A 23,067-nucleotide genomic window follows, 5' to 3' on the forward strand; every position below is an offset into this window, starting at 1 on the left:
TGTTCAACATTATGCGAAGAATTTGATTTTGTTCCAGTTTTACAAAAATAAGTAAAATCTGGAATTTTTTGAAAAATTTGTCAAATTAAAACAACAAATTTAAAAGAGTGTCCATCAGAAGTTCTTCGCAAGATTTTAGAACATGCTTTAACTTCTCATTAATAGAGATGAGACGATTCTGAGAAGACATGTATTGAGATAATTCACGTTTTATGCTTTTTATTTTGATTTTGCAAAATTTTTTCTTGTAGTGTATTTTTTTCCGAAAATACACTTAATTTCCTACAACTTTTCGGTGGACGTCATTTTTAACAAATAAGTAGTTTTCGAGAAAAATTTAAAAAAATTATTCTTATTTATAAATACCCCTTTTTGAAAAGTTACTCTTGACGAAAATAATTATGTTTCCTGGAAAATGAATCCTTACGTAACATCCAACATATCAGCAAAACTTCATTCCAATAAAAAATATTCGAGACAAACCGTTTTATTAGTTGAGCTGGCATTGCTCATAGTGCACTTACACCCCTTTCCTTCCAAGTGAAAACCAACTTTTATTTTGCTGTTTTTTTCATGTTTCTAAAAAAGTCATTAAACGGTAAAATTTTGACGTGTATTTTCTAGCATGCATAAAACCATGCTCAAAGAATCGTTTCCTACCATTATCTCGATTTTTTCAATTTTGTCACTTACACCCCTTTCCTTCTGATCCCCTCACTTCAGATTGTACAAAAAGCACCATAATTAGGCCGAAAAAATAAAATCATACCAATTGGGTGCTTCTAATATAGGTGCATCCTTATAAAAAGTGAATTAGAGTGGCTCAAACCCAGTTTAATATAATCCCAGTTATGATGGGACTCTGTATGAAACTGTGGAAAGGCGTCAATAAACTGAAAAATGAGAAATAAAGATAGAAGGTAAACTCACGTGTGTGGACGAACGCTTGGATAACCAATAAATTCAAACTCTCAGAAAAGTTAAGGCAAAAATTAACTTTTTAGAGCGTTGCATGAGAGCTGATATTCGCTTTACTTTTCTGAACAATTAACTTTTCAGAGAGTTAACTTTTCCGAGAGTCTACTGTATTTATTATTGTTTGAGCTATTAACTTTTTGCAATTTTTAGGATTATTTTTGAATAATGAACTTCTTCATGGCCGCTTTTGGAATGGAAAATTGGCCCTGGTATCGTTATCAATTATGTCAAAGGAATTTGTCTTATATCGAGGCAAAAATTGTTTTATATCGAATTGTCTTACACAGTGATGGGCATTCGCTAATTCGCTAACCGACCAATCGAGAAACGCTAGTTATACTTTATAATTTATATTCAGACTAGCCGAATTGTTGCTGGTCCATGATTCCAAATCAAGTGCCGCTGTTTATTTTAAAATTAATAAACTGTAAAGCATTTTATCCATTATTATTGGTTTTGATCATAGTTAAATTAAAAAAAGTCGTGTAATATATACAAATTAGTAATAATTTATACAGTGATAGATTACAATGCCCGTTGTTGCGATATGTTCAAAAATAAACAGTGACTGTTAATTTGCAGTTTGCGATTAGTGATTAGCGAAATTTCCACGATTATCGAGCAAATTGTACCGGTTAGCGAATTTGCGGTGCCCGACACTAGTCTTCGTCTTATACCGAGGTTGTTTTACATCGAGGTTGTCTCATATCGAGGTATCCCTTTATATGAATCGTGAAACCAGTTTTTCTATTTTAGCTCTTCTTGTAGTTGTTGTATGACTTTTTCACGTTTTAGAATGTAGTACAAATAATAAAAATACACAACTTTGCTAAACATTGTATATTTTCATCTTTGTTTATTTAGGAACCGTAGCAGTTTTAGTATAATAAATACCCTAATTTTGACCCCGAATTACTCAACTACCGGCAAACGGATACAAATATAATCACATGGGCCAGAAACAAGATGAAAGAAATCATATAATCTAGGAGGTTTCATTTCATTGCCATATTTTTTTGGAAATATAAAACATGTAAACTTTTCTAGATCAAATTTGAGGTTCATTATGATTAATTTCATGCATTTAGCAAACAATGTTGAATACACCCTGAAATTGTACATGTGTGTATCTCCACTGTAGATTAACGCACAGTAAGTCCTCTATAACTACTTTGGTTCCAACCAGCGCGAGCGAATTCTAGAATTTACGCGTTTGGTACGCAAATCTCGATAAATACACGATTTATGTGCGGTTTTGATTTACGCAAAACGTATTCTTTGTCTGAAAAGTCATTTTAGAGTGTTTGTGTCCAAGTTTATGTTAAATGTCAGAGTATTGACTATGTATAAGTACATTTAACACTGCTAGGTAGATAAAGCGAACAAAGATGTTGTATACAGTACAAAAAGTATGTCAATATTATTTGTAAGCCTTTGATATTCAATAATATATCTTTTAAAAATTATGGTACGAACCAAGATCATAAATGATACGAACTAAGATCGGCATGGTACGAATCAAGATCATAATTTCGCTGTTATTAAAAATCAAATTATAAATCAAGTAGATATCAAAACATTGTTCCAAGTCCAGAAATAGAATCGTCTGTAGTGATTCTTTCCATAAATACCAAATTTTTGGTGAAAATCGTTGTAGTTTTGTAGAAAACTGCGAATCACTGCGAGGATACCATGAAAAATAGTAAGGATGATACGAATCAAGATCAGTTACCTGAATGTATACACTGGGGAAAGCAGTCAATAAAGTAGGCTGACCAGACGTCCCGGATTTTGCGGGACTGCCCCAGATTTGGATGGTGTGTCCCGGATTGCCAAGTGTCCCGGATTGCCAAGCGTCCCGGAAAATGTCCCGCATTGATCAATTTTTTTATCGTGCCAGTTGAATGAAAGCTCTTGGGTAGCAAAGTAGTATGTTTTTGAATAGAACTAAGTGTAAACTCAATTATCTGATCAATCTTAGGCGACGTTGAAGCAAACTTGTAATTGTGTGGTACATTTATATTGTACGGGGATGATGAAACTAAGCAATTATTCGATTTCTAATCAAAATGGCTTAAACCGAGCTCTTGTAACAAAAGTAATCTGCAATAGATCATTGAAAAAGCTAAAAAATTTCACAGATGGCTCCAGCATAGACATGTTCTGTCAAACACATTCGACGAACGTCTATGACCGACTGTCAAACTGCCTTGCAATCTGATTGGTCCACCTAAAAAGACCGGTTCAGACTAACCGTTATCAACCGTCAATAACAACGTAACGGCAAGAAATTATGACATGTAATCTGTATCAGCCTTAAAGTTTACTCTAAATATGCCACGTGGGGCTTTAGTGTCTATCTAGTGGTAAGCATGAGCAAAAGCTACCTACAATGAACCATTCATAGGGGAATATTTGAGAAATTGGTTTATTCTATCTTAGACAAATTGAAACATCATCAAGAATATAGATGGTCCTAAAGGTAGTTGTTAAGTGAAAAAGGACATGTTACTCTAGGCTGACCAGAAGTCCTGGATTATGCGGGACTGTCCCGGATTTGGATGGTTTGTCCTGGATTACTAAGCGTTCCGGAAAGTGTCCCGCATTGATTATTTTTTTTTATTCGAAACAGTTTCTAAGGATGAAACATAGGAAATTATGTTATAATACATGGAAAAAACCTATTGCTAACAGCATTCGTCAGCCGGAGCATACCCGCACTAGTCACGGCCCCGGCCAGCCGGTACCTCGAACTTCTCATCTGACCAATGTCGCTGGTAGCTGTTCTCTTCTTCGGCTTTTGCTTCGTTATGCCCCAGTATTTCAATACTGGACGAACCTTGAAACAATTTGGTGCACTCAGCTCTTTTGAGATGAACTGAAGTCCATTCTTCATTGTAGCATGCATGCTGAAACTGCGACTGGCTATCATGGGACTTATTGCATTAGGTGGCTTGCCGTCCTAAGACAAAGCCTGTTGAACAAAATTTCTCCATGTAACTCGGTTGAGGGCTACCGCTCTCCAATTCCTCGGACACCGAGTACTCTCCGCCAGATCTCGCTCTTCCTGGTCTAACCATCTTGCTCGCTGCGCTCCTGGTCGTCTTGTTCCTACCGGAATTGAGGCGGACACCATCTTTGCACGGTAGTTGTCCGGCATTCTTGCAACATGCCCTGCCCATCGCATCCGCCCAGCTTTAGCCACCTTCTGGATACTGGGTTCGCCATAGAGCTGTGCGAGTTCATGGTTCATCCTCCGCCTCCATACTCCGTTCTCCTGTACGCCGCCGAAGATCGTTCTTAGCACTCGTTGTTCGAAAACTCCGAGCACTCGCAGGTCCTCCTCGAGCATTGTCCATGTTTCATGCCCGTAGAGAACAACCGGTCTAATAAGCGTCTTGTACAGGGTGCACTTTGTACGGGGACTTAGTCTGCTCGACCGCAATTGCTTGTGGAGCCCATAGTAAGCACGACTTCCGCTGATAATACGCCTCCGAATCTCACGGCTGGTATCATTGTCCGCCGTTACCAGTGAGCCAAGGTAGACAAATTCATCGACTACCTCAAACTCATCGCCGTCGATCAATATACTACTGCCCAAGCGGTGTCGTTCGGCCTCGGTTCCGCTGGCCAGCATGTACTTTGTTTTAGACGTATTTACCTTTAACCCGATCTTTTCTGCTTCGCGCTTTAGTCTGGTGTACTGTTCAGCCACCGCCACAGATGTTCTGCCAATAATATCCATGTCATCGGCAAAGCAGACGAATTGACTAGATTTGTTGAATATCGTGCCCCGCGTGTTGATATCCGCTCGGTTCATAACACCTTGTAGCGCTATGTTGAACAGCAGGCATGAAAGACCATCACCTTGACGAAGCCCTCTGTGTGATTCGAATGAACTTGACAATCCACCCGAAATCCGAACACAGCACTGCGTACCATCCATCGTAGATTTAATCAGTTTGATGAGCTCCCTGGGGAAGCTGTTTTCGTACATGATTTTCCATAGCTCTTTCCGGTCGATGGTATTATATGCGGCTTTGAAGTCAACGAATAAATGATGCCTGGGAACTCTGTATTCACGGCCCTTTTGGAGGATTTGCCGCAGTGTAAATATTTGATCCGTTGTAGACCGACCTTCGACGAAGCCGGCTTGATAAGTTCCCACAAATCTATTCGCAATTGGTGATAGACGGCGGAAAATGATTTGGGACAGCACTTTATAAGCGGCATTGAGAACGGTGATCGCTCGATAGTTCTCACAGTCCAACTTGTCGCCCTTTTTGTAGATCGGGCAGATAACCCCATCTTTCCACTCCTCCGGTAGCTGTTCCGTATCCCAAATTCTAACAATTAGTCGGTGCAGACAAACGGCCAGCTTTTCTGGTCCCATTTTAATAAGCTCCGCTCCGATGCCATCTTTTCCAGCTGACTTGTTGTTCCTTAGCTGCATGATGGCCTCCTTAACTTCGCCTATCGTTGGGGTTGGCACCTCTTCCCCGTTTGTTGCACCGTCGAAATTGCTTTCCCCGCCGCCATGGTTTTCCGCCTGGGCGCCATTCAGGTGTTCGTCGAAGTGCTGCTTCCACCTATCCGTCACCTCACGATCGTCCGTCAGAATACTGCCAGTCTTATCCCGACACATTTCGGCTCGCGGCACAAAGCCTTTGCGGGATCCGTTCAGTTTCTGGTAGAACTTCCGCGTTTCCTGAGAACGATGCAGCCGCTCCAACTATGCATATTCCTGCTCTTCCAGGTTGCGCTTTTTCTCCCGAAAGATTTGGTTTCGCTGCATCTTCTTCTGTTTGTGTCTTTCCACGTTCTGACGTGTGGCACTGCGCATCTTGGCCGCCCGCGTAGCTTTCTCCTCATCCAAAACCCTCCTACATTCATCGTCAAACCAATCGTTCCGCTGATTCCGGGCCACATGCCCGATGGAGCTCTCCGCTACACTGCTGATGGCTGTTTTGATAGTGTTCCAACAGTCCTCGAGAGGGGCTTCGTCCAGCTCGTCCTCTTCCGGCAGTGCAGCTTCGAGTGAATGCGCGTAGTTTGCGGCGACGTCTGGCTGCTTCAGCCGCGCGAGATCTAACCGAGGCTGGCGTCGGTACCGAATGTTGTTCACAACGGCGAGTCTTGGGCGCATCTTAACCATCACTAGGTAGTGGTCCGAGTCAACGTTAGCGCTTCGATAGGATCTGGCGTCGATAATGTCTGAGAAGTGCCGACTGTCGATCAAAACGTGGTCGATCTGTGATTCTGTCTGATTTGGTGACCTCCAGGTGTACTTATGGTGGATTCTGTGCTGGAAAAAGGTACTACGTACGGCCATATTCTTGGAGGCGGCAAAGTCGATAAGTCTTAGGCCCATTTCATTGGTTCGCTGGTGTGCACTGAACCTTCCAATCACCGGTTTGTATTCCTCCTCCTGGCCGACCTGAGCATTGAAATCCCCGATGACGATCTTGATATCATGTTTTGGGCAGCGGTCGTATTCACTCTCCAACTGCGCATAGAATTCATCCTTGTCGTCATCGGTACTTCTGAGGTGAGGGCTGTGCACGTTGATGATGCTTATGTTGAAGAATCGGCCCTTGATTCTCAACCTGCACATTCGAGGATTGATTGGCCACCACTCAATCACCCGTTTCCGCATCTCGCCCATCACTATGAAAGCTGTACCCAGCTCGTGTGTGTTGCCGCAGCTCTGGTAGATGGTATGTCCATCTCTGAACGTACGTACCGTTGAGCTCTTCCAGCACACCTCCTGCAGCGCTACGACGTCGAACTTGCGGCTCTTCAATACGTCGGAGAGCACTCGAGTGCTCCCTTGGAAGTTGAGAGATCGGCAGTTCCACGTCCCGAGTTTCCAATCCATAGTCCTTTTTCGTCGCGTGGGTCTATTCCGATTGTTCCAGTAAGAATATGTTTGTTCTTCGTTCCATGCTTTAGTATTTTTCGTGGTGACGGCTTGCAAAGCCTGCTACACCAACCCCCTGTTTCGCCGGAGGGCCAACGAAGCTCGAAAGAGCCCTCCTTTCCTGTCAGCATACGACCTTGGCTTCCACCGGGGTTGGTTACCCGATCTCCACCAAAGTTGCTCGTATCCCGGCTGGTACCACGAGGCGGTAGGAATAGGAGTTGCTGAATAAGAGGCTATGAACCACTGTAGGGTCTATTTTATGCCTACACGTGCACAAGGCACCGACGGTACGCATTATTCAGCCGTTTACCAGCCAATCATGGGACTTAATGAAGGGCAAAATCCGCCTGGTGAGGCACCTACCCCTGTGTATCTCCATTTTCTTATCCGTCACAAAACACTGGTTTTTCACGGATGCCAATGAAACAGATCCCTTGCCAAGTCATGACCTTTTATCACGAACCCATCCCCAAAACCAATCTCGAATCTGCTACAAACCCTACCGTGAGCCAAAGCATGCAGAATTTGACCCGTGGGTTTGGCTGAAATCGGCCTTCTCTAAAGCTTATTCATCATCGAGTCAGACATATGCATCGCGTTCCATTATCACCTGGCCGCACAGTTCACGAGACGGATTTTGGCCTTTGTTAATTGTTTAAGGTTTCTTTTGGGCTCTCCACTTGCTCGGTACCACTTGTAGCCATTCCCGGACGAATTCGCCATACAGTACAGCGGTCAGTATTCAGTTCCGCCAAAGCACAAATCACCGCAGTTGACGGCCAAGAGTTAACGTCTGGCCTGCGCCTTGCGGACAGCCCTGAGTTTCCTTGCACCCCTCAATTACTTACACCACAGCCCTTTTAGGATAATTCGTCAGTCCCGCCAGTTCCCGAGCCGATGCTGATGGATTCTGCAGGTGACCGCACACAATTACTTTGATTTCTCCTCTTGTATGAACTGTTTACAAATAACACAGTGCTACCAAAAGCTAGCATCCACAGCCACTGGGAGCGCCGCTATCACCAAAATGAAGGACCCAATTTCTAAATGATCCCATCTTTACTACCGAACCGATTTCGCAAATAAGCCATTCAATATGTCCCGCATTCATCCATAAAAAATCTGGTCACTTTAAGTTACTCTCAAATGGAAACTAGAGACGTTATTATTGTAAGCGATTTCAACCTCAACACGGTTTCGTGGCTCAGTAATACGAATAATTTCCGCTTTCATGACAGGTTCATTCCTCGTTTCGTCCAGTTTCACTGTCCTTCCATGATTCTTATTCAACAGTCAGACTCAGACAGCTAAACTGCATTTTGAATGCAAATAACCGTTTTCTTGATCTGAGTTTCGTAAGTGAAGAATTAGGGCAACGTTGTTCTATTCTGCAAGTCCCAACACTGCAGACATCATCCACCTCTATTATTGACACTGGATTTGAAACCCGAGTATCGCTTTTTAAACCATACTCAAACCGTCTATTACGACTTTATCAGAGCAGACTTTGAGGCTATGAACAGTTTTTTGACTAACTTGGACTGGAGTTCGTTACTCGCTAGTCACGGCGTTAACTTCACTGCTTAGACTGTTTGTGGCATCATACTTGTGGCATGGTCTAACTCGGAACTCAAACGCCTGAAACGACTGAAAAGACCTGCTTTAGAAAACACTGCAAATATCGCATGGACCTTACCAAAGTTACCTTACCGCCAGGGCATGTGGTTCGCTGGTAATTGTACACGGAGCAAAAAGCTCCAGTTTGTTTCAAACAAAATGATTGTTGCTTTAAGCCTCAATAAAATATTTTTATAACAACCTGAAAATATTGTTGTTTCAAAACGAGATTCTGATTGAATCAATAAAATAACAGTTTTGAATTAAAAGTAAAGTATTTTCAAATTTGAAGTTAAGATTGATATAACAATAAATATTTTCATTTCAATCATATATTTCAGTTTGAAACAAAACGAAATTTTTGTTTGTACGTAAAACAACCATAAATATGGTTGAAACTACATTTTTATTCTCCGTGTACCTTTGAACCATAGAGGCGCTGGACAAAAGGAGACTGCAAAATCCACTTATCAAGGAAGCAACGCGTTTGGTTGGGTTATCGACACATATTGTGCCGCTTCCCAACTTCCGTCTAAAAGTGTTGCACATCGCCACGAGAGCCACGTCACGTGATAAAAGATCTAGTCTCAGGTCCTGGAGGCGATACAACCAGACGATTCCGCGACACGTAAGTTGGATTTGGCAATCATCGTTCGACGGTAGTTTGGTAGCAGCACGAAAACGAACCCCTCAAAGGGGTCGTTTTCTCCATCTTCATTCAAGGTTCCGGTAGATCGGAATATCGTACGGATTCCATAGAAGCGAGCGAACAATCCAATAGGCGACGGTGAGTCGACGACGATACGATTTCATTGCACGCACGCCGTACGGCAGCAAGAAATCGATTCTACACGTGCTTGCAGATTGAAGCTCGTCGCAGAGCAAGGTCATTGACCCGAATATCTGCTGGTTACACGAGCATTAGCCGGCGCCACGCAGAGTCACGAGTGATGGGCACGAGGACGCGAGGCTGCTAAATGTCATCGATAGGAGAGCTGTGCAGAGGTTTGCGGGAGGTGAAATTTGCAAGTAAGCTAGCATAAGTTAAACATAAGATGAGGGCCAAGAGTAAAGCGCAGGAAAATTCAATATACGTTGTCTATGAAGTTTAGTTTTGAGTCATTTCTTTGAGCTAGTGGGCATAAATCTCGTAACAGGGTTTATAGAGGCATGAATTTATTTTATGATGGTTTAGACCCCTCACCCCTGTGGTAGGAGGATAAAGACTCTCAAACAAATAAAACAAAAATTTTTGCGTATGTGCCATATTTTCTGCTATGTAACAAGCGGTAATCTGTGAAAGTAAAAGTAAACTTCAGTTAAATAATTAACTTTCTGTAGCGATTTAACATCACATGAGAATTGTAAACTTTGCTAGAGATAATTAATGGTTTCATTTAGTTAACTGTTCAAATTTTTTGACGTAGGACTACGTCTTTGTTTACTATACTGGGACTGGGTAGCACTTTGTGAAAACGAAAATAGAAGTGAAACGTTTGAATGAAAGATTTGAAATGCAAATAACTACTAAACCACTTAACGAAACTGAACAGTTTATATGTCGTTGGATAGATAAAATGACCAGCTATTTTCTGGGGGGTAAGAGAGGGCGTAAGAGGAGGAGGGGCTCCATACAAAAGGAACACAAATTTCGTCAAAACTCAGTAACTAATCAAGCAAATGGAACCAAATTTAGCGTGTGGGGTTTTTGGAGGCAAGAATTTTTTCTAAGGTGAATTGAGACCCTTCTCCACTTTAGGAGAGGGGACTCTCATACAATTAATATACAAATTTCCTCATAACTCGAGAACTCCTCAATTTCCTCATAACTCGAGAACTAATCAAGTAAAGGAACCAAATTTGGCATGTGGGGGTTTTTGGAAGTAAGAATTTTTTCTATAGTGTACTGAGACCCCTTTCCCTTTTAAGAGGGGGGGGGGCTCCCATACAAATGAAATGCAAATTTCCTCATAACTTTAGAAGTAATCAAGCAAATGGAACAAAATATGACATGTGGGTGTTTTTGGAGACAAGGATGTTTTCTATGGTGAATTGAATTCTCTCCTCGCTTCAGGAGGGGAAATCCTATACAAATGAAATACAAATTTCCTCATAACTCGAGAACTAATTAATCAAATGGAACCATATTTGGTAATGGGGGTGTTTTTGGAGGCATGAATTTTTTCTATGATTTTCTATGATGGAACCAAAGTTGGCATGTGGGGGGTTTTGGAGGCAGGATTTTTTTAATGATAGTTTGAGACCCCTCACCCCTGTGGTAGGGGAATAAGGACTCTCATACAAATAAAACAGACATTTTTGCGTAACTCAAAAACTAATCGGAGTTGAGAAATTTTAGACTCTTTCATAAAACATTTATCAATACAAGACCACCAAAAACTATCAATAGTAACATTAGATAATTCAGCGCGAGACGGCCACAGGCCGCGTGTGTTGCCGGCGACCTGCCGTCGGAAGCGCCGGCTACTGCGGGGGGCAGCCCCCCGTAGAGGTCACCTCTATCTAGGTTTATTTATTTTCCTAGATCTACTGACCTCTATTACTTAATTTGTATGAGAAAAAAGAGAAGAAAGCATTTTTGCTTTTGTTTTCACGCAAGTTCTGACAGTTCGGCATGGGTTTCCGTGTAAGAGCGAACAGGCTTAAAAATCTCTTTCACTTTCGTAGTCGCGAATCACGTATTTTGCAACTACCCTGCAGTAGCACAATTACGTCATAAGATCTTTGGATCCTGAATTGAATTTTAGGAAACTAAGATTACAAGACATTTTGATGTTTCTTACCGAAAGCGATATCCACCTTTTCGCGTGCGTAATGGCGGCTAGCGGGTGCAATCTCCGGAAAATATTAGCAAGCCTTTGGCAACTTTATTCACGTCAAGTTAACATTTCCCCTTTTGATTATTGTTGTAGAATTATGACGCCCACGTGAGCGAAGTTGCCAAAAGCCGATAAACGGTTTTAAAAAGTGTACCCACTAGCAGCCATTACGCGCGCGGGAAGGTGGATAGAGCTATAGGCTCTTGTTTATTATGAGTATACTCCCCGGGGGGTGTACTATTGATAATTATGACACGAGCAAGATGGACAAGGCACAAGTCTTCCACATGATTGTGAGGAACGTGCTGCTCGAGCCAAAGATGCTGGTACCTGATACCTGTGTTCAATTGCAAATTAATCCGTAGAGATTGACTATAAATCAATTCTGAAGTGTAAGTTAAAAGTCAGATGTCCAGGATTTGTCCTTTATCATACCCAACAATAATGCATACTTTATAGACACAATAAGCAGCACGACCTCTAAACTATTCTTTATTACCCAAAAATATGGTTTAAATTGAATCCAAATAGGTCCCGGTCAACATTGTTACATAACATTAACCAGATTGTTACGTAACTGTGTTATGATGTGAGGTTGTAGTTACGTAACCTGAGTAACAGGATGGTTTTTTTTTTGTTAGATTATAGTCACTTTAATCAGCCTGGGTCATTCGTGACTTCTGTGGGGTTGGGATTTGAATCCGGTTCCTCGGTGTGAATGCTAACCACTATGCCGGGACTGACCCACACGGATGGTTGAAATTTCCCACTTTTTTACATAACATTGTTACATTACAATGTAGGGAACTCTTCCGCCAAAACAAAGTTTTATTACTTTGGGTGCCCGGTCACTGCGGAATCGAGGGCAACGAATTTGCAAGACAAGGATCAGCTCAGCAATTTATTGGTCCTGTCCCGTTTCTGGGTACCTCCACATCCGCCGTAAAAGGCGAATTGATGACATGGGAAAAGCTAGAAATAGTATCCCGTTGGAATCAAACACAGGGTTGTAGACAAGCTAAACAGTTTATCTACCCAAACCCTGCAGTAGCTCAAAAACTACTCCATTTAACTCGTAGTGAACTACACACGATCACGGGACTCCTAACAGGACACAGCCTCGCTCTTTATCATTTAAAGAATATCGGCATGGTATCATCCGACACCTGCCGCTTTTGTAACACTGAATATGAAAGTTCTGCGCATCTGCTCTGCTATTGCGGAGCTCTTGCATTATCAAGGCACAACTTCTTAGGAAGTTTCCTTCTTACTCCATATCAGGTATGGAGCCTAAATCCCAAAACGGTCATTGGCTTTATAAACCATGTAGTACCGAATTGGGGCACAGGATTACAACTATTTTGCTCAACTCCATCAATGGGTATGAGCGATCCGTAAACTGTGTACAGCAATCGGGGCCTGCCACAAAAGACGATCATTAAGACTGTCGCAGTGGCCTTTTAACCCAATGCCCTTCTGGCATACAAAAAAAACATTACAATGTAACATTGCGATAATGTTTATATACCACTAGCTGACCCGACAAACTTCGTATTGCCACAAATTAAACTGTGTTGTACATAAATCGTGAATCTCGGATGACCTTTGTCACAATTTTGAGTTTTGCAAGTTTCTGGGGAGTTCATGGGTGTTTTAATATACAAATTTTCCTCACAGTAAAGTAGAAAACAACTCCCCCCATTGCTTAGCTTGATAAAATAAAGCGGATAGCATTTAAATATTCGCCATCATTACAAACCATTTCGCAGAATATATTTTTTGAAACGATGGTTCTACAATTGATGAAGGATGAATTGACGTATGGAAGCAGAATACCATTTCGCGAAAAACCTTACGTGGGATGTACCATTTCACGGAAAATCTTTTCGTAGAAAGACCATTTCGCAGGGGTGACCCAATTGAAGGAAAGTAATAGAGGTCAGTAGATCTAGGAAAATAAATAAACCTAGATAGAGGTGACCTCTACGGGGGGCTGCCCCCCGCAGTAGCCGGCGCTTCCGACGGCAACACACGTGGCCTGTGGCCGTCTCGCGCTGAATTATCTAATGTTACTATTGATAGTTTTTGGTGGTCTTGTATTGATAAATGTTTTATGAAAGAGTCTAAAATTTCTCGACTCCGATTAGTTTTTGAGTTACGCAAAAATGTCTGTTTTATTTGTATGAGAGTCCTTATCCCCCTACCACAGGGGTGAGGGGTCTCAAACTATCATTAAAAAAATCCTGCCTCCAAAACCCCCCACATGCCAACTTTGGTTCCATCATAGAAAATCATAGAAAAAATTCATGCCTCCAAAAACACCCCCATTGCCAAATATGGTTCCTTTTAATTAATTAGTTCTCGAGTTATGAGGAAATTTGTATTTCATTTGTATAGGGTTCCCTCTCCTGAAGCGGGGAGAGAATTCAATTCACCATAGAAAACATCCTTGTCTCCAAAAACACCCACATGTCATATTTTGTTCCATTTGCTTGATTACTTCTAAAGTTATGAGGAAATTTGTATTTCATTTGTATGGAAGCCCCCCTCCTAAAAAGGTAAGGGGTCCTAATTCATCATAGAAAAAATTCATGCCTCCAAAAACACCCACATGCCAAATATGGTTCCATTTGATTATTTAATTCTCGAGTTATGAGGAAATTTGTATTTCATTTGTAAAGGAGCCCGCCTCCTAAAGTAGGGAAAGGTTTCAATTCACCATAGAAAAAATTCTTGTCTCCAAAAACACCCACATGTCAAATTTGGTTCCATTTGCTTGATTAGTTCTAAAGTTATGAGGAAATTGGTATTTCATTTGTATGGAAGCCTCCCCTCTTAAAAGGGAGAGGGGTCATTATTCCCCTCCTAAAGAGGGGAGGGGTCTCAATTCACCATAGAAAAAAAATTGCCTACAAAAACAGCCACTTGCTAAATTTGGTTCCATTTGCTTGATTAGTTCTGGAGTTATGAGAAAATTTGTATTTCATTTGTATGGGAGCCCCCCCCCCCTCCTAAACAGATCTCAATTCATGAGGAAATTTGTATTTCATTTGAATGGAAGTCCCCCTTAAAAGGGAGAGGGGTCATTATTCCCTTCCTGAAGAGAGGAGGGGTCTCAATTCACCATAGAAAAGAAATTGCCTACAAAATCACCCACACGCTAAATTTGGTTCCATTTGCTTGATTAGTTCTCGAGTTATGAGGAAATTTGTATTTCATTTGTATGGGAGCCTTCCCCCTCCTAAAAAGGTAAGGGGTCTCAATTCATCATAGAAAAAATTCATGCCACCGAAAACACCCACATGTAAAGTTTTATTCCATTTGCTTGATTAGCTCTCGAATTGTGCAGAAATTTGTGTTTCATTTGTATGCCCCCCCCTCTTAGTGAGAGGAGGGGTCTCTAACCATCATAAGAACCTTCCCTGGCCCCAAAAACCCCTATATGCAAATTTTAACGCCGATCGGTTCAGTAGTTTTCGATTCTATAAGGAACATTCGGGCAGACAGACAGAAATCCGTTTTTAAAGGTATAGATTTGTATGGGAGCCCCCCCTCTTAGTGGGGGGAGGGATCTCTAACCATCATAAGAACCTTCTCTGGTACCAAAAACCCCTACATGCAAATTTTTACTCCGAACGGTTCAGTAGTTTTCGATTCTATAAGGAACATAGAGCAGACAGAAATCCATTTTAATAGGTATAGATTGCGATAACATTAAAGCAATGCAACGTTACGTTACATAATTGCCATTGTTATGTAACAATCCCACTGTTTCTGTTATGTAACAATATAAATTTTTTTGTACCGTCGCAAAAAATACTGAACTGTAACACCTCGATAATACTTGCCACCAGAATGCATGTACTGTACAGCCTCGATAATACTATGCGAATTGACTAACTGCTAGCAAGTGCACTTAAGAGCTGATCATAAACTCATGCAGTTTACGATCATCTTGCAAGCTCATTTGCTAGCAGCTACATAGTCAACTCTCCTAGTATTTTCGAGACTTTACATACATTCAGACCCCCGTCACAAATATTTTTTCTTTTAATGTTCGTTGAATAAAAATGTATAAATGTATATTTTCGATGGCAAAAAAGTTGTAAAATGGGAATATCTTTTTGAGGAACCATTTGATTCAACAGTTCTAAATATAGGTACATTTTAAGATAATAAATTACAAAATGTATTTGGGTTATCAATTAATAGCAGTAAGTAAAATGTATGTCCCTATTGAAAATGAGAAATTTCATCATTAAATATTGCAATCAAGATTTAAAATAAATTGAAATCTTTTCAACTTCTTACCAATACATCTTCCCGCAAAGTTGGTCGTATTGAGCGTGAACAAGACAATTTCTAAGCTTAATATTGTCCCTTCGATGACTATTTAGACTACTGTTATAATCATTTAATGAAACAAACCGCATTTTGCATTGTTAATCTGACACTAGAGATGCTTTTAGTTTAATCAATTATGAGTTTGACTTCTTTTTCTTTCTTGTCCTTCTTTTTCACTTCATTTTACATGAGCGAAACCGTGTGCGAGATTCGACAGTGATAATCGTGTAAATCAGGGTAGTCTAAATAGGGGCTGTGCAAACCCGCTTTTAACCCGGCACAAAGAATCGCCCAAAACTGTACTTATCGATCGACAACGAACGACTGGTCGCGCTCTGCGATCAACGCTGTCGCGATCCAGACGATACCGGTGTTTGCCGACACTGTGATGCACCAAACCGTTCGTGCTGTACGTTGTGACGATAGCTCAGCGTACTGCTACAGTAGAATCAATATATATATATATATAGAATGCCAGTGTCGCTGTTTTTCTACGGGACTCATTGTGGTAAACATGATGCTAACAATCTGTATCAAGTCTGTGAATCGGGAACTTCATTGTCAAAGTTATTGCTCATTGTTATTTATCTGTTCTTTATCTGTGCGCTGGATGGTGCTGTCATCAGTGCGCTCATCGCTGTCTTTTCATGCCAGTGAAATGCTAATTTTCTTTTCGTCCGGATGAATTGAATCCCAAAACTGCGCCTATTTGCACCGATTTTTTCAGAAATTTGAAGCAAGCGAAGTTTACAATCACATTACTTGGCAGCCATATTCGAAATTTCAAACTCGTTGTCAAAGTTTGACAATGAGATTCCCCTTTTGATGAATCTCAGGCACACACACATATGCATATGTACTGTAAATACATTATCTGAATATGTATGATGTTTACCACGCGCACTGCAGCGACACTGGCATTCTATATATATTGATTATACTACTGCTACCGAGAGTGTGTTGCGTGATGTTTGTTCTGATACTGGAATAGGGAAATGCAATATTCTGTTCCATGGGAGCTTAACCCCCACAAGGGCAAATGTCGCAATATACATACATACATCAATCGCTTTATAAACGTCACTTTTGGAGTACAGCATGTGCGTGCAAAACACATGGTGGTCAACACTGAATGTAACACAATGTTGCAGTTAAGTAACACAGAAGTAACATTCCTAGGTAACCATTAGTATAAGCTAAAGTGACCAGATTTGTTTTGGATGAATGCGGGAAATATTGACTGGCTTATTTGCTAAATCGGTTCGGTAGTAAAAATGGGATCATTTAGAAATTGGGCATTTCATTTTGGCGCTAGCGGCGCTCCCAGTGGCCGTGGATGCTAGCTTTGGTAGCGCGGTGTTATTTGTAAACAGTTCTGCTCGGTATATTTTTTTCGCAGTTTAAAGGCAACGTGGTTTCGAGATATTCATCATGCAGGAGGAGAAATGAAAGTAATTGTGTGCGGTCACATGCAGAATTCATCAGCGTCGGTCGGCTCGAGAGCTGGCGGGAACTGACGGATTATCCTCAATGCTAAAAGAGCTGTGGTTTAAGTAATCGAAGGGTGCAAGAAAACTCTCAGGGCTGTCCACAAAGCGCAGGACAAACGTTGTAGTTGAATTCTTGACTATCAACTGCGGTTGAGGGTCATTCGGAAAGTCAAAGCTGAATACTGACCGCTGTATTGTACGGCGAATCCGTCTTGGAATGGTTACCGAGCAAGTGGGGAGCCCAACAGAAGCCTCAAACAATAAACAAAGGCTAGAATCCGGTCTCGTGGGCTGTGTGGCCGGGTGGTGACGAAACACGATGCATAGGCCGATTTCAGCCAAACCCAGGGGTTAAATTCTTCATGCTGTGGCTCGCGATAGGGTTTCTAGCAGATTCTGGATTGGTTTTGGGGATAAAAGCTATTGGTTTTGATTCGTGATAAAAAGTCATGACTTGGCAAGGGATTTGTTTCATTGGCATCCGTGTGAAAATCAGTGTTTTGTGACGGATAAGATTTCGGAGAAACACAGGCGTAGGTGCCTTACCAGGCGGATTTTGCCCTTCATTAAGTCCCACGATAGCCTGCCGCAGATTCAGCATGTGTGCTATAATGGACAATGGACGTCAGTTCATCTCAAAAGAGCTGTGTGCACCAAATTGTGCCCGGGTTCGTCCAATATTGAAATACTAAGGAATTATGAAGCGAAAGCTGAAGATGAAGACAACAGTCACCAGCGACATTGGTCAGATGAGGAGTTCGAGGTGCCGGCTGGCCGGGGTCGTGACTGGAGATGTTTTTTTTTTCATGCAATGTAACATAATTTCCTGTTTCATCATTAGAAATTGTTTCGATTAAAAAAATTATCAATGCGGGACACTTAGTAATCCGAGAGTTACCCTCTATATTCGGGACAGTCCCGCAAAATCCGGGACGTCTAGTATAAGCTATAAATCAATCGTTTATTAGCATCTCTTGCGTTTTATACTGCAGGTTACTGTTCAGCTGCTTTTTGACTGCATAGCTATTGTAAATTGGTATCCACAATTCTACTTAAATTCTTCTTGTCGGTAACTAGCCGCAAACAAGCATTGTCAGCACTATCCAGCTTTTTACGAGCCATAATGGCGGACGTGTTCGTAATATTTGAACAGCATTTTTGACAGTTCCCTAATACATCGCACGTTTTCTTTCCGTACATTCCTTTAGTTTTACCGTGAACACGCGGAAAGAAAACGTGCGATGTATTGGGGAAATGTCAAAAATGCTGTTCAAATATTACGAGCACGCCCGCCATTATGGCTCGTAAAAAGCTGGATAGCCTGTCTAGCGTTATTTAATTTAATTTAATTTAATTTATTGGAATCAGGATATATGGGTCTTGCCCTTCATCCACAGGATATTAAAAAAATCACAGACATAAAAAACTTATAACATAAATTACATAAAATGAACTTTCAACTTATCCTTAATTGTTTGTCTAGAATCTAATATCGATGCTACATTCTGTACGTCATTTGCCATAGACATCATGCGACGAACCGGTTCGTTCATGCTGTAGTTCGTGTTTCTCGTGGGTAACTGGAACTGGCGAACTCTCCTCAAATTTCTGTTACCTTCGTTAAACGTTACTTGACTGAGAAGATATGGCGAATAGAACCGTTCTGTTATGAGGTCCTTCAGGAACAGTACATCTTTTATTTTGCGTCTGCAATCCAGCGAATTTAGATTTATTAATCTGCACAGATCTACATATGGTGCTAAACCATCACGCCAACCCAGGTTACGAAGTGCGAATCGAACAAATTTCTTTTGGACACGTTTCAATCGCTGTTTGTGGATATTATACTGAGGTGTCCAAACAACTTCGCCGTATTCCGCACTTGATCGTACCAAAGCTGTGTATCCAGCTTTTTACGAGCCATAATGACGGACGTGTTCGTAATCTTTGTACAGCATTTGTGACATTTCCCTAATACATCGCACGTTTTCTTTCCGTACATTCCTTTAGTTTTACCGTGAACACGCGGAAAGAAAACGTGCGATGTATTGGGGAAATGTCAAAAATGCTGTTCAAATATTACGAGCACGCCCGCCATTATGGCTTGTGAAAAGCTGGATAGTGTCACAATTGTATACGGATCATCAAAATCTTTTGCATAGCGTTTTACTACACGCTTACACTACACTTACTTACACTACACGTTATTTAATGTGAAGTTAGTCGTCATCGATTCTGTAAATTTCAAAAGCAGTTTTTTTGTTTGTTCATGAAAATATACTTCTCTGTGTTCAGATTGGCAAGAAGAATACAGTGAATACATTTCTATAAACAGAACCCCGCTTTTGGGCCCAAAAACTGCTTCCGAAATTGGGCTCTCCGACGAAAAGTCAATGACTGCTAGTTTCCCGTTAATGCTAATTCTGCCAACGATGATTACGTGTTCTTTTTGACTCTCAAAGACCGTTGTATCTTTTCACAGCTTTTTTAAAGGCACAATAGGTTCAGTTGGCTTTTGACGTAGGAATACGTCTTTGTTTACTATACTGGGACTGGGTAGCACTTTGTAAAAAGGAAAAATAGAAGTGTAACGTTTGAATGAAATATTTCAAACGCTAATAGCTACTATACTACTGAACGAAACATAACAGTTAATATGTCGTTGGATAGATAAAATGTCCAGCAATTTTATAGTAACATATTAATAATAATTTTTTATACGCTAAATAGTGAAAATGTGTGTAAAGTTTTAAGGTCGCATTTTCCCATACATTTCCCTTGTGATCGCCTAGCTTCACAGGCACGGACGACAATTAGATACACCAAAGGATTTGGATCCAAATGATAACCTTTGAGACCACTTTGTAAGCCACACCCCTTTTCCAATACAGTTGGCAACATCGATGGCTATTGACGGCAACACCGACCCCGAAGACATGCGGAATCAGCGGGCAATGGCCAACGTGAATCCCACACGATGCACTTTACGTTACATTTTGCATTATCCCCAACGCAGACATGCGAAATTGTTCGATAGCTTGCTCAATCAGTGTCGGACAATCATTTAAGCAGCAGCAGCCGATATGGTTTCCTCCACCACCTACACTAGCTAACAAGTAGAAGCGGCAGTGCCAGTGACTATAAAATGGTACACTTGGTTCTTGATTGATAATCATTTGAGCAGCAGCAGCAGCCGATCTGGTTTCTCCCACACCTACACTAGCTTACAAGTAGCAACGGCAGTGCCAGTGACTATAAAATAGCACACTTGGTTCGCCGTCTGCTCATTTATCGCACGATCGCACTGACGGACGGTCAGTATTTTGATAAAATTAATCCATTTCTACTTTACAGTGATTGGGTATTTTCTATCACTCCTGTATTAGCGGGCAACCAGCATCCAAGAGTCTAAAGGACCGAATATCGACATCCATCTATATATTGGCAACAGTAATTATAGTACTGATTTTTAAGAAGTGCTATCAGCTCAAACATAGTTCTTTTCAGGGCCACTAAACAATTTCAAACGGTTTTTTTCAAAACCACCATTGATTCAATGAAGAATTAAATCACAATGTTTCGCTCTTCTTTTACAAATAAACACTCAAACAATGATACTCACAGATACGCAAATATGCATATGCCATAAATGCAGTTTCCATTAGTCTTTGACCTAATGATCAGACATAAAGTCCTACGTCACCCTTTCGTACAACCCTTAGGGCTGTATACCTTGTAGTTTTTATTTTTGGTAGGAAAAGTTGTATCTTTTCACAGATTTTTTAAAGGCACAATAGGTTATATTTTGTTTTCTGACCGATAAGAGTTGTTCAATACCTGAACGCTGAATTCTAACTACAAAAAGTTAAAGCTATCATATATAACTAAACACTAGGAGTATTCACGTATCGCTTGCTATTCACTACCGCTACTCTCATGACAGTTCCATCTCCATAGGAACTGGGACTGTAATGCGAAGTAGCGGCAATATATTCACGTAATACACCGTTTACGCAATAAAACAAGCGCTACGTGAATATCCCTACTGTCAACGGTTGAGTAAAGTTTGTTTCGCTATTCGGTGGACTGAAAGAGATGAAAACAAATTTTCAGTTTATTCAATCAATATAAGCTTATAAACCCGCATGCACCGTTTTTATATCACCTGATGTCTCCAGTTTGATCATTTCATGATTGGACAAGACACTGTCAAACGCATTATTGCACGAACTGGTTGAGGATAAGATCGAAGACTTATAATTTGTACCAGTCTTACTCTTGGTTAACGGTAAATATAGATTACAAATGTATTTTTAACAGGAAAACTTCCGATTCATTTTCGTAGTAAAGCCACTAAGCACTATAGGCACTAAACCTTATCATGCCAATGAGATATTAAATTTTTTAGCATTGACAGGCTTCCCAGAGTAATTGTTTGATTGATAATTTATTTATTGAATTGAAATTATTCTATAGTCCTTAGTTGTTATTTGAAGTGGAAATACTTGCCAGTAAAAGATTATCATCTGCTGTTTATTTCTAATCACAAGCGACTCGCCGGGAGAGAGATGTTTAATGTTGAAAAACCAGCGCACAACTAACAGTGGGGGAGAAATTTGAATAGCGATCTTGCCATTCAAAAAGCAAAAGATGAGAATGGGAGCTAAATAATATTCGAGAATAATATGAATAGTTACTATGATGATTGTATGTGTCACTAATTTTCTATAGATAAACGATACAATACATCATTTCTTCATCCTCGTTTTCCAGCTAAATTTGTGTAAGTAAATAATTATCGATCACATGATGCTTTAGCACATCGTGACATTATTGCAATAGTACGATCGACAGCATTATTCAAACTTCCACAGCGATCACTTTGATACACAATTCTCTCATCACATGTTCACCATTCCTACTGGCGTTGATATAGCCAGTTCATTCGTATGCACTTACACAGCATAACACATGAGTAGAGCACAAGAAAATAAATAAGTTCTCTTTTATGTAGCAAAATGTGTATTATAATATAATTATAAATTTTCGACCACACTAGATATTTTAAATATAATGCAGTATTTAATGAAATCCACCAACGTCACTAACCCCACGAAATGGCCTAAATGTTTTATCAATGCAAACTGCTTTGAACGTAACACGGGTAAGCGGTCATGTGATCGCATTGAATGTTGCCGAAGGCAATATAGCAGGTTTATTTAATGTTTTACTTACTTCTCATTATGCATATGTTTATTGATTAGAACAAGTTGAATAACACTTATTTAATGCTTGAAACAGTTCAATCTACAGGTTGATTTGAATTTGTAAAATGGAATAGATGAAACACAAAACTATAAAAGTTTGTAATCACGTGGTTGCTAATTATAAAAGTCGTATTATCATGATTATTTGATTTTAGCACATTTAGAATATAACACTCTGTATGAACATCAAAACTCTTTTGATGTATATTGTTATTGAATTCGAGATGTTAGCACTTTTCATAGACTGTAATGACGTCGATAGCCATTCAATTCAACCGTTCGGAAGAAACTGTTAGAGAAGTAAATCGCAAGAACAACATACTGATCGGATCAATAAATAAATGAATGGTTGACTGTATGCGTTGTATTGTAAAATGCACGCGGAGGGTATAAATCTCAAATGTTGCTTTAGGCGATCTGCTGTAGCGCGATAATTTGACATTTACCATGCATTGTTTTATTTACCACAAAACAGCAATCTAAGAGTTAATTGATAGTGAATGCAGTTATATTTAGGTTGAGTTCCGTACGAAGTACTATCAAACGGAACCAAGCAATTGCGATACTCAATTAATTTCAAGATAAATTGCTAGAAGTTAATTTTTTTA

The 23,067-nt window shown here is 40.4% G+C and overlaps 1 protein-coding gene across 5 annotated transcripts in view; it reads right to left on the minus strand.

Annotated features, from left to right (window-relative positions):
- Nucleotides 1-22,740, minus strand: part of LOC128732924 (V-type proton ATPase 116 kDa subunit a 1) — a 69,805-nt gene extending 47,065 nt beyond the window's left edge. Inside the window, exon 1 of one of the 5 annotated variants that reach the window (XM_053826386.1) lies at nt 22,428-22,740. In XM_053826386.1, the coding sequence (XP_053682361.1) occupies nt 22,428-22,434 (7 nt within the window). In that variant the 5' untranslated portion in view covers nt 22,435-22,740. Of the gene's footprint in view, nt 1-2,710; nt 2,963-15,669; nt 16,021-20,814; nt 20,883-21,701; nt 21,821-22,427 lie in introns of those variants that run through there. The other 4 variants (XM_053826385.1, XM_053826387.1, XM_053826388.1 and 1 more) reach the window with 4 other exon arrangements.
- Between the last annotated feature and the right edge of the window lie 327 nt (nt 22,741-23,067).

Source organism: Sabethes cyaneus, chromosome 1 (genome assembly GCF_943734655.1).
Source record: "Sabethes cyaneus chromosome 1, idSabCyanKW18_F2, whole genome shotgun sequence".
Classification (NCBI taxonomy): Eukaryota; Metazoa; Arthropoda; class Insecta; order Diptera; family Culicidae; genus Sabethes; species Sabethes cyaneus.